The sequence below is a fragment of the Peromyscus leucopus genome, chromosome X (assembly GCF_004664715.2).
Source record: "Peromyscus leucopus breed LL Stock chromosome X, UCI_PerLeu_2.1, whole genome shotgun sequence".
Lineage (NCBI taxonomy): Eukaryota > Metazoa > Chordata > Mammalia > Rodentia > Cricetidae > Peromyscus > Peromyscus leucopus.
The window spans coordinates 72,989,152-73,002,790 of record NC_051083.1 but is presented as its reverse complement, the minus strand read 5'-3'; the positions used below and the strand labels follow the sequence as shown (position 1 = coordinate 73,002,790).

General features: G+C 32.0%; 1 protein-coding gene across 2 annotated transcripts in view; it reads right to left on the bottom strand.

The window, feature by feature from the left end:
* Positions 1-323: 323 nt before the first annotated feature.
* Klhl4 (kelch like family member 4) overlaps positions 324-13,639 on the bottom strand; it is a 67,621-nt gene continuing 54,305 nt past the window's right edge. For both annotated transcript variants that reach the window (XM_028874765.2, XM_028874766.2), the window contains exons 7-11: positions 9,430-9,654; positions 7,648-7,810; positions 5,537-5,749; positions 2,244-2,415; positions 324-1,723 (exon numbers count right to left, since the gene is read on the bottom strand). In XM_028874765.2, the coding sequence (XP_028730598.1) occupies positions 1,664-1,723; positions 2,244-2,415; positions 5,537-5,749; positions 7,648-7,810; positions 9,430-9,654 (833 nt within the window). In that variant the 3' untranslated portion in view covers positions 324-1,663. The remainder of the gene's footprint in view (positions 1,724-2,243; positions 2,416-5,536; positions 5,750-7,647; positions 7,811-9,429; positions 9,655-13,639) is intronic.

Genomic DNA, 13,639 nt, shown 5'->3' with positions numbered 1-13,639 from the left:
AGCTCAAGGATGAATATTATCAATATACATTATGTAAGTGTAGGAAATGTCACAAGGCAACTCATTATTTTGGATAATTAAAATATGCTAATAGTAAACAGTAAAAATCCAGCAAGGTCTTATGTGTTTTAATTCTGTATGATAGCCTCTCTGTCTCACCTCTAGACATAGAAATATCTGTAGCTCTCTGTTGAGAATTAGAGACAAAATATGAAACAAAGGAGGGGAACTGTACATTAATGTTCAAATATTTTAGCTATTGAGGCACTACAGCCTCAGAAGGATCATTCAACATGCATTCGGCGTATTCTAAAGCCACAGTCTTTAGAACCAGAGGGGAAAGATTTTATTTAAATTCAATTTGTCAAAGTACAAATACCTTTGTGCAACTTAGGCTGTGATTTAAAAAGAATTAGTAGGTAGGAGTAGTACGTTTTATAAGCATCTCTCTGGATTTTGTTGGTTGCTTTGATATTCTACAATACAAAGTTCATTTAAGAGAAGATATTATAGAAATTCTAAAATGGAACATTTACTTGAAAAGTTAACTTCATAAACATGAGTTTTCAATATTTCACCATATTGTTTAATCATTAGGTAGAATAAATGAAAATGCAGTTAAAAGCTAAAATACTACTCAAAAAGTTTTTTTTTATTTTTTACTTTCAAAGTGTAGATTTATAGTACATGTGTCCTTATCATTTACTACTGGGTAAACATGATTATGAAATTGAAAGAAAATCAGGTATTGATAGGTAAAGAGAAGTTATAGAATTGACTGTACTTATTAGACATTTTGGTGTTCCCAAGTGTTAACACTGTGCATCATATTCTCAACTATAATCTTTAGAATTGTTTAGATCAACTTTTAACTTAATGGAAGGTGTTTATAGAGAACACATTAAATGCGTGAGAAGAGAATTAATTTCTGTACAAGTGAGGCCCTCACATTCTGAAGCTCAGGCACAGTTTGTATCAATATGATATTCACTGTTACAGAATATAGATTGTATAGGCGACATTATGATATTCTACTGCAAATGAATCTACTAACACACCACGGCATGGAATAGAAAATCTATACACATGTTTTGGCAGATAGTTAGCTAAGAATAATAGCCTGTGAAAAGTTTGACAGTGTGATTAGTATAGCAAATTATATCAATGAATAGTCTATTTCATCTTTGACACAGAAAACCCCTTCTTCTTGGCAAATGTGAGGTATTATTATGTAGGTGAGCTATTGTTTGAAACCACACATGATGCTTCAAGGCTTGTCATTATTTTATATTAAGTTATTTCAGACAGTATAGTACCTTTAATAAGAAATGTTTTGCTTCTTAGATCCCTACATGAAAATTGTTAATGCATTCATCACCTTCAAATACTGCCCACTGCCAAATTTTTGTTAGGTACTTTAACATTTTATGGTAATGAGGTTAAACATAACCTATTGGATTTCTCATTAGATTATAATCTGAGACAGCACATAACACTCAAAACTAACATGTAATCCACATTTTTCAGCCTTACGAATGTTAACAATTTCAAATATACATAAAAATGACACAACAGAATTTGAATGTTATCAGCTTCATAAAAGATCATATTTTTTCTTCATTCTTGAAATAAATCCATTTCATTACATTAGCCAATGAGAGTTTCAATGTAGCTTCACAACCACAACACATGCCCCAGCTCGTCCAATGTTGACAGGGACTTCCTAAAACACAAATTAAAAAAAAAAAGAAAAGAAACACTGTCTTTAGCATAACTGAGAATGTTGACCTTCAGAGAGTCTTTACATGTTTTGGCCCAACTTTTGCCTTGTCCTAAAATAAGAAAACAGCAGCTCAGATCATTATAGACTGCAGAATGCTAATAGATCTCAGCTGAAAGTTCAGTTGCTTTGGGATAACTTTTTACATTGGTGACAATCTTCTCAGGGTTTTTTTTCCAACGGTGAACGGCTTTGTAAAGATTAAATGAAATAATCGATCACAAGAATTTGGCATATATAATTATATTACCATTCTCTGTTAGTGTTCTTTTATGCTTTGAGTAAACAAACAATGAGACAGTGATAGGGCCAAAGTCAGAACTTAGGACTCTTGGGTACCTGTCTACTAAGAAAAAATCTGGTCTGGCTGTACAGAGGAATAATGTGAAATTAATTCCAAAATTAAACTTTAAAAACTCCTTAAATTCTGAAATATACTAATTTGAAGAAATTACATGAATACCTCTTTCCATTCATCTTTCTGAGCATCATATGATTCAACAGTATTCAAATAAGTATGACCATCATATCCGCCAACCACATAGAGTTTGTCTCCAAGGGGGCATACAGCAACAGCATCACGAGGAACACTCAAAGGTGCCACGGTTGACCACGAGTCACTTTTTGGGTCATATCTTAAGAGATTTAGGAAGAAAATTGAGAGGCAAAATCCAGTTAAGTTATAATGAAAATCAATAGGCATTAATAAAATGTGTTATTGTGTAAAACACATAATTAGAAACATTGAAAAGCAATATCAAGTGTAGGTTTGCTATACAAGACAAAAGAATTTTCCTCTAAGAACATGTACAGGACATAACTCGCTTTAGTCACTAGATGGCGTGGAAAGCATAGAGAAAGAAGTATTTCCTTTCCTAGTACCATGTATTTCTTCAACTCAATTCATATGTTATACAAATTCAGTATTAAAACATTTTAATAGAAAACTTTTCTGTAATTTTGAAGTGTACGCTAAAACTATATAATGTTGAATCTGAGAAGTGTGAAAAGTTAAGCAAATTCATGTAAGTATACAGGAAATGCTCTCTAATCACATTGACCTATTTGTAAAAGCACATTTAAAGTATTTTTTCATATATCACCTTTTACTAATTATGTTAGGATTACAACCTTTAATCTAAAAATTTTTCAATAGATATCCAAAATATCCCATTTTAACTTGTATCTGAATTGATATCAATTAAATACTATTTTAATACTATCAGAAAGCTATAAATTATCAAGACAACCTCTATGTATCTTGTATATTATTGAATTCCCTTACTGTGTCACCTTAAATTGTTATGATATGTTGAGACCTAGATCAAGAAAATCTACAGTTGATCTTCTATGTGTTGTATTTTCCAAGTAATACTGCAATTGAGGCTGCTGTGAGTTAAAGTAGTTACATGTACAACAGTTGAGTGAGAATTTGCAGAAGGGTTTCCTTACATATTTACATAAAATCTCAATGATTTTCTATTCATTCATAAATAAATCTCAAAATATTAATATTATCAGGTTATTACCTAGTGAAGAAAATGTTGAATTGTTATGGTTCTGGTTTATTTCTTCATTATTGGCATTCTTGAGGATTGAATGAATCTAGGTTCTTAACATGGTTGACAAGTGTGCTGGCTAAGCCACTTAGCTATACCCCAAGCCCAGGAAATATGAAATTTTAAGAAGGAAATAAAATTATTGAGATTTTTTTACAGTCTGTAAAAACATGGAGTAGTAGTTATCAAGCAACATTTATCTCCATTTCTCCATCTTTTCAGTCTATATAGACAAATACATTAAATATATATTAATTATAATGGAAATTTCTAGTGATCTTGTAAACAAGAGACTTAATCATGGGCTCATTGCACATATAATAGAATAATTGGGAAAATTTCTTTGACTTCTTGAACTTCATTTTCTAATTAACATTATAGAAAAAAATGAACACTGATGGTTTGGGAACCATCTGAGTTAAATGCTTCTGTATTAAATAATGGTTAAGAGAAATCCAGGATAATGGGCACGTTAACCATTTTTTCAACAAATAACAATGTTGTAAAAATAAAGCACCTTTTTTTTCTGTTGTGCTGGTTAGTTTTTGTCAATTTAACAAACTGGAATCACTGGAAAAATGGGACCCTCGGTTAAGGAATTGTCTCCATCAGATTGGCCTGAAGGCATTTCTGTGGGCACTTTTTTCTTGATTAATGACTAATGTGGGGTATTGCACACCAATATTGGCAGTGTCATCCCAGGACAGATGCACCTGGGCTGTATAAGAAAACCAGCTTAGTGAACCATGGGGAACAATACAATTAGTGTTCCTCCATAGTCTCTGCTTCACTTCTGACTGCACATTTTCATCTATGAACTGAAATAAGTCCCTTCCTCCACTAAGTTAGGATTGGTCAGCAGAGAAGCAAACCAGCCAACTAGAAAACCTTTCTTTCTTTTTCTGTAATGGCTTTAATCATATGTGACGTGTGTGTGGAGGTGGTGTATGTGTGTGCATTAGCAAGGACATTTCAACAGAAATTTATGTCCACAAAGTACAAATTCTACCTGTTTCATGAATTTCATTAAGGTCATATTCCCTAAATCATCTGTGTCCTCTGAGATCCAACTGAAAATTTATGATTTGATGATAAATTAACACTATTTTAACTGTTTTTGTGCCCACACATGCTGTCAACTTTGAAAGAGAATACAGACAGATGATCTTTATTTTAGCAACATATCATGTTATTTATCTGAATCAATGTTTTCCACTCAAAGAGCTTATGTTGCAGAATATTATTTTAAGATGTGTTACATTCATTCATGCTGTGGAGTATTTGTTTAATGATGCAAAGTTGTGTTGCATTATTTATGTTGCATTTGTTTAACTCTGTAAAGCTGTATTATTTTCCTGCCTAAAACACAAGATTGGTCTAATAGAGAGCTGAATGCCCAAGAGAGAGGCAGGAGAGAGAAAAAGGAGAGGCTAGCAGGTAGAGAGAATAAGAGGATCAAGAAAAGGAGAAGAGGAGGACGCTAGGGGCCAGCCACTCTGCCATCCAGTCAGCCAACAGAATAAGAAGGAAAGAAAGACATAGAATAGAGAAAGGTAAAATGCCAGAGGCAAAACACATTGAAAGAAAAATGGGATAATTTAAGTTAGAAAAGCTGGCTAAAAATAAGCCAAGCTAAGGCTAGGCATTCATAAGCAAGAATAAGTCTTCATGTATTCACTTGGGTGGTGGGTGGGCCCCCAAAGAGCAAAGTGTAAAAACAATCATCTACAAACTTAGCTTTGAGCAAGGAAATACTTGTTGCAATAAGTAAGGTTGGTGTTCAGTACATTAATTTTATTTGGAAATTCTGCCTTTTGTGTGTGTGTGTGTGTGTGTGTGTGTGTGTGTGTGTGTGTGTGTGTGTATTTTTTTTGCACTTTGGAGACTGAGTTGAGTTTAGAAACAGTAAACTTAATTTGATTTGAATTGCATTAGTTGATTGATACCTTTTCATAAAATGTCCTTACTCTTTTAGCTCTTTTGTGTCACCACTTTATAATAACTAAACAAATATATTTCATAAAGTTTGATAATAAATTTTAAGGGCTTTTTAAAAAATACTTTGTGTTTAACCATAGGTGTAGAATGTTACAAAGAACAAATCTATTTAAAAGACTAACATATCAGATCACATACTGGTAGTTTCTATTTTTTCTTATTAAAGAAAGGTCCAGATAAGCACATGTATAAGACTTACCTTTCTACACAGTCAGAAAGCCTGGAGCAATGGTTAGGAGCAGGGGCATCGTGTCCCCCTACAACATACAAGTATCCATTGTGTGTTGCTACACCTACACCTCCACGTCTTTTGGACATCGGAGCACACAGACTCCACTTGTTAGTGTGTGGGTCAAAGTACTCCATTGACTTGAGGCAGGAACTTCCATCACGCCCACCAATAGCATACAGTCTAGAAAAATAGAGACATTTAAATATGTGTGTGTGTGTGTGTGTGCGTGCGCATGTGTATGTGTGTGTTCACATATTCACACAAAATTCATTTATAGAAATGAAAATGAAGGCATTTCTATTTTCTCATGCTTCATAATGTATATTCTAATCCATCACTATTTGCAACAGAAAAGCTAGGTTTATGTATGGGTGTTTATATGTGGCTCTTGGTAAAACTTAGTCTATTCCAAATATTCCTCTTTGATTTTTGTTAAAGTAAATCTAACTTAACACTAAAAGGTCTGGAAAATAATTATGGGCAGAAAGCCAGAAGATATACAATGTTTTATTTTTGTATATGGTCCCAACAATCAATTTCAGTGCCGTTGCAGTTATAGAAGTCCAACTGCTCCACTTGACACTTTCTGTCATGGATAAACTGCTTAGTATGAAATATTTTTCCTGAAAGATATTTATATAAACATTCTAAAGAAATAGAATAGAATTGAGAAGGTGGATTATTCTTAGGAAGAAAATGTAGCTATTAAACTTTCCTTAGTGGCTTATAACTGTCAGTTATTTTAATATATAATATTTGAACTTAAATTTTATACTATAATAATAAAGATGATAAACATTTATTAAACCATATGCTTGTAAATATCTTTCACACTGAATTGCAAACAACAGAAACTCAGTAAAACAAAATGAAATAAATTCCAAGTTGTTGATTTGAGTCTGGTGTGATGTATAGAGGTGATTATGGAACTGGATCACTTGATATCACCAGGTTAGATTTGTCAGTTTAAGATTATGTGAAACTTCAAAATATTATGGATAGGGACCTATTTCTCTTTTAAATATTTCCTATTTCTTTTTGTGTTGAGTTCTAAAATATATCTGTGCTGATTTTCTACTGAACTTGTTTATATGTTTTATGCATAGTAGTATAGAATTACATAGATCTTGTTGACACTGGTTACTCTAGTGTCTGAAATTCCTATCATGTAAGCTATCCTATATGCTACCTTGAGAGGTTCCATGTCTATGAAAACAAACATGTAAGTAGCATTATACAGGTTATATTTAGTAATATATATATATATGTATATATATGTATACATATACATATATGAATGTGAAAATAATGAATGAAAAATAGGCCATAAATTTGAAAGAAAGAAATGAAAATTATCTGAGACAGTTTAGTGGAAGGAAAGAGGAGGGAGAAATGATGTAATTATAATATAATCTTAATGATAGAAGAAAAAAATTAAAAACTAAAGAAAACCATTAAAATTAAGTGGTACTAATTCAATGCTTGGCAACATCATTAGACATTATTAGCTTGTTTTCACAATATCAGGAAAAAGTAAATCTTCAGAATGGGAAAACCAGATGGAATTTAATACTTATGAACCTTAAACTCTCAGAGGAGAGATTACTAAACAAAAAAGTTACCTTATTCATAAATATGGGCAGACAAATGATTTTATATATTTAGGGTAAATAGAAATGCAAAATGTACCATTCATTTAGGGTAAATTGGAAATGGTTATCTTCAATAGTATTTCTCAAATTCATATGTATATACTTTTCTTCATTAAAATCTCATTAAAATGAAGATTCTAAGTATTTTGAGACAAGGTTGAGATGCAATATTTGTCCCAAAGAATGCTCATATTTCTGGTTCCAGGACCAAATTTTGAACAGGAAAAGTCTATAAAATGCTTAACAAAGTATTTATTGTAGACAACTATTTCCATCATAAAGAATGGAAGTTTCCACTAAATGACTTTTATAATCGCTAATAAGGATGTTCTGATAGTGTAGAATGTTTATTGATTGATGATCATAATACTGAAACTCTATACTGCATGGTCTGGTAGCAAAAATAGTTTTTATGTTTAAGCTTACTTGTTGTTTAATGCAACAACTCCAACTGTGCTTCTAGGCGTTGACATGCTGGCCACATAATTCCACTGACGTCCATCAGGATCCCATCTTTCTACAGTATTTAGATAACTCCATCCATCATGACCTCCAACAGCATACATTGGTCCTTCAAGTGTGGCTACACCTAAAAGATAACATAGCATAAGGGATCACCTACGTATGTCTTATGCAATACATGTATTTTCACTTTAGAACCAACTAACTGCTTTAAAAAAGCTGTATTTTGTATCTGAAATAGTTTTCTGCCCATGTGAATAATTAATTGCTTCTCATATGAGGCTAAATACGGTCTTATTATCATAGAAAAACTTCCACTGATCACTATATACCATGGAAAACTATCATTCTTGTATAACTAAAAATCAACAGAAGTAGAGAGCATAATACTAGGAAAGCAATTAAAATGGAAACTAACATTTCTCTGGGATCATTTCAGCACTTTTTAAAAATGAAAACACATATAGTATAGGATGCTTAACATAGGATGAACTACTACTTTTAGGCTTAATGTGGAATGTTTTGTTCAATTCTTATTTGAATACAGGGTTAAAATTATTTCCTTCAGATAATTCACTAGGCCTTCATTTTTGAAGTTTACCTGGAAGTTTTTGTTAGAAATTATAAATGATCTCTTTTTCACTTACATCTTAATCAGACTCTCATTGTGTTTTGAACATCCATTTCACATCTGTGATTACTAACATTTTTTAGGTTGTATTTTTAAAAGCTTGCTTTTATTTCTTTGCAGGACATGCACATGTGTAAGTATTACATTGATATAACAGATAATAACTACATTGTGTATGATTTAGCAGAAACAACCTATTAAATAAATGGTGAGAAAATTCCAGTCTAGGAGCTGACATTTAGTAGCCATATAAATGTTTATTGTGCTAATTAGAGAAATAACTCAGTGTTCAAAAGTGGGTTCTGATCTTGCCAAGGACTGGATGAGTTAAGTTCTGGCACTCATGTTTGCCAGCTCACAATTGTCTGTAACTCCAGCTCCAAGAAATCTGACACCTTATTCTGATCTCGAAGGCACCATTTTCATGTTCATAAACCCACACATAGACACATTTGCCTACAACTAATTTTAAAAATGAACTTTAAAAGCATATTGTGTAAACAAAATGTCAAATACTCTGTTTTTCAAGTACCATAATATTTTAAGCACATGGAACATAGTATAAAGAAAGTACCTTGAAAAATACCCAGGAGAACTAGAGTTCCCCACTATTCTAAATAACCTTACTCACTCTTAAACTGCTTAGAAACTGCTGACTTAATTATACTTTAGAGCTCTGTGTTAATCATAAATATATTTATCCTGGACCTGAATCCAAAATCTTTCAGTGAATGCAAATTTGGTTGTTGTGGCAGAGGCATAATTTTCTAACTAGAACTTATAATACTTTACCATTATCAAAACTTTTACACTCTCAACTGAGCTTAGAGAAAGTGTTCTATTGCCTTTTATAATCTCCATAAAATATCCTTTCTGAAAAATAGTATCTTCTCTGAAATGGAACCCTTTCAAAGTTGGTGGAAGGGACATAGAATTAAAATATACCATTATGTTACAATTGAAAATTTCCATGGGCTCTTCAGGTTTGCTTAACCTTCACAGGACTTTTAAGCCACTATAATTCTTGGAATAAGTCCTAGTAAAGTGCTGCTATATCTAATTTGAAAAGCTTTCCTGTATATTTTTGAGAAATTATATAACATTAAATATTTTACCTAGCCCATGCCTATGTGTTGACATAGGAGGCATCACAACCCAGGTTTTGGTAACTGGATTAAAACATTCCACAGTATTCAAAGTTTTTAAACCATCTCTTCCTCCCACGACGTAAAGTTTATTATCAACAACTGCAACTCCAAACTGAAGTCTACGACCACTCATAGTGCCAATATGGATCCAACTGTTGGTTCTGAGGTCATACTTCTCAATTGTAGTAGTACCTGTTAAAGATGTAATTAGCAATGACAAAATCATGTTAAAAATCTAAGGGTTATTTCACATTATTTGTTTTAATTGACAGCTTAGCACCAGGAAAAAGAGCTCAAATTAAATTAACTAGCTCAGATGACAGTACTAACTGAAGAATAAGGCAATGAGTGATAACTCCACCACTTTTGAATTGAACTGGAATAGTGAGAAGAAAATAGTATAATATATGTGGCTTATGTCATCAAAGTATGATTTTGGTGCTAATATTAAATATAACATGAAATATAATTGTGGCTAAATTACTGGTCATACCAATACAGGTCTTGAATATCGTATACATAATGAAAAAGCCCATAGCTTGGATTCTGTTATTAGATATTTATGTAAAGTGTCGGTTGAATTAATATTCACTCCTATCTATAGTTCACTGAATCCAGTGAATTGAAGTTTTAATTATGATAATCATTCTTTATTTGTATTTTTCTACAGTTTAAGAATTTCTTTGTTCTATGTATATAGATGTGTGCATGTGTGTGTGTTTAAAATTATTTAAAACAAAGTAAATATTAGATGGATGATTAAATAATCAGGAATTAAAATTCCTTTCATGTAGGTTTTTGGCATTGTTTCTCAAACTTTTCCATGGTGGTTATGTGAAAAATTGCAGCTAAAGTTACAGAATTCTTAAGAATTACCTCAATGATGAATGTTTTAATTTAAACTTCTGAAATATCAATTTAGTGATGTAGTATACTCTCATCAGTGCAATAGTAAATTCTAATTATTATTGCAATGAATGTTTTAATTCTGAAAACAATGCACTTTGTCATTCACTAAAAGTTGTTATTGAGTGTTTTCAGTTAAAGCTGGTTTTGCACAATGGCTAGGCTTCTAATGAAAAGATTCAAGTTGATTGAATTAGTATTCACTCCTACAGTTTATCACATGGATAAGCAAAACATTTCCCACATATTCTTAACTGGTAGATTTGTGGGAAAATACTTCATTGAAATAAAAATAACAATGAAAATGAAGTTAACATCTGCAGTGCTGTCACTGATAGCTGTAAGACTATTGTCTGGAGCATATAAAGGCAGAATAGGCAGAACATATATTGTATCTATAGCTAATTTATCTTGATTTAGGTCATCTTTTCTGCACTATAAATATTTAGATGACACTGTTAAAAGTGAAATACATACAAATTCCTATATGATTTCAAATCCAGTTTTCTGTGAATGTTATTATGTTTCTGTTTAATTATTACGATTTTCAAAAATCTTTCTTTTCATTCTTCTGATTTGTTTTATTATTGTTTTAATCAGTGAAAACTATAGTCAATTTAGATTAGAATTAAAAATTAAGCTATGCTAATTATTAAGAAAATATAGAGAGCAATGGAAAGGTAAATAGGTTAAGAAATTACACAAGGCTGCATTAGTTTCCTATCACATAAATATTGAGCTTGAAATATTTAGCTATCTGCTTTATGTCAGATCAGTTTTCCAGGGCATTAGTCTAGTTACAGAAGGTAAGTTTTTTTTTTTAACTTCTTTATTACAATCACAAAAGTTTTGATTAGTGGTTCTTTCATGATATACTCTAGTCATTAATGTTAGCATTAGACATTTGTGTGATATCTGTATTTAATTGTAGTTCTGTATCTATTATATGATACAGAACCAAAACTAAACAACAGAGTACTATATTCCTAGACATTAATAGGTGAAATTTCAAAAGGCATCCTTAAGGTAACTGAAAAAATATACTATAAGGAAAGGCATATATAGCACTGTGAAAAAAATGTACCGATAAGTGTTTTTTCAATATAATACTGATTTATAAAAGCAGATACTACCCATTACATGTTTTTGTGCTTACTACTTAGATTTTGTATCAAATTCTTTACTGTTTTATTGTTGTTCTTAAGTGCTCACTCTGGTTTTTCAAGAACCTGAAACCACAAAGTGTAGGGGGGGGGGTGTTGCTGCTATACATTCTAGAATAGGGAAAATAGAGATAAAGGAACATGACTTTTAGTAAGAATTCATTCAATAGAATTTCAAGATTATATAATCTTATATTGCCCCTAGTAGAAGTAATAGAAGCTCTCTTCCAGTATTATGGTCAGACATGAAGTGTTTTCAAAAAGGTACTTGAAACTTCTAGGTCTTACTATTTTCCTAATAGTTGGCAACTTCCAATAGAGCTTTATATGGTGTCTCAATATACAAAGAACTCAGAGACCCTCAAAATGAAAGGCTTACTTGCCTTCCAAACAAAACTGTGGTAACAGAGTTCAGATATAAAAATTTTATATTTTGCTTATCTTTAGAATCAGACATCAAACTTTATATACTTAAAATCATTTTATTGTTTAAAAAATCCCTTCATTTAAAGATAATATAGACAAATGCTTGAAAATGACAAAATAGAAGCAAATGTAACACACACACACACACACACACACACACACACACACACACACACACACACAATGGTTTTTCTACTGTACCAGAGAAGTGTCTCAGTGGGTCAAAGTGCCAGTAGTCAAATCTGATGGTTTGCATCTGATCTCAAGGTGACAACTGATGCCTGTAAATCGTCTCCATGTACACACTGTGACACACATGTGCTCACACATACAATTAATAAATAAAATGAACAAAAGTCTCAACACTTAAAAATGATTCTATAGTGCAGATTGTTTCTTTAAAGATATCACAAACTAGAACCAGAATTTATAGCTCGAAGATAGAGCATTAGTCTAGCATGTGTTAAACCCTGGACTGATTCCCAGCACAGAAAGAAAAAAATCACAACGAATGATAACTGCATTCAGGTTTTGCACTTAGTACCTTTAGCTTTTATTTTAAGTACCAAGAAGATGTTAATGTTATTCTATTCAATGCACTAAAGTAAGGTTTAGTTGCTCATGTCCATAATACCAAAGCTCAGGAGACTGATTCAGGAGGGTTGCCATTATCTTTTAGGTCAGCCTAGGCAACAGAAGCAAAAGGTAAACCAAAATGTGAAAAATAAAACAATAAAATACCAAATTATCAAACCTGAAATTAATTATGGCATCCTATAAGATTTGTTATTTTCTGAAGAACAGTAGTTATATGAAGTAGTTCCAAATTTTGCAAATAATTCCATCTACAATCTCATTTTCAGAAGTGTTAAATTTTATATATATTTTCTAGAGTTTATATACTGAAATTTAGTGCAAAGTATGGCAAATTTTAGAGGTGTTTGCATTAGAAGAACTGATAAGATGAGGAATAGTTACTCTCCCAAACGGATTAATTCTGCTATCACAATACTCAGTTATTATAAAACCTGACTATTTCCAAGCAAAAATCAGACAGGAGATAAGAAATGATAATGGAGGGAGTGAATAGTAATAAAAAATTCTATGTTATATGTACATATATGAAAATGTCATAACAATACTACTGTATTCTACAATTAATGGACACTAATAAAATTCAAAGTTGTTCCTCTATATGCTCTTTACTATTTTCACTTTCTTTCTTTTCTGTCATTCCAGCTCATATATTTTTTTATTATTTTAAATTTCTGAGACTCAGATACTGTTATAGTAACAGAAAATTCATTAAATGTAAAAATTTTGTAATTAATTGACATATTTTTTTATGTCCTATTCCAATTTCCAATGGAAATAATGGATTGTTCCTAGGATAAACCTTCAAGTTATAAGTTGTTTTGCCAATCTATCAAAAGTAAATTTCACTGGGCTGTGGTGGTGCACGGCTTTGATCCCAGCACTCAGGAGGTAGAGCCAGGTGGATCTCTGTGAGTTCAAGGACATCCTGGTCTACAGAGCTAGATCCAGGACAGGCACCAAAACTACACAGAGAAACCCTATCTCAAAAAACCAAATAAATAAGCCAGGTGGTGGTGGCGCATGCCTTTAATCCCAGCACTCGGGAGGCAGAGCCAGGCGGATCTCTGTGAGTTCGAGGCCAGCCT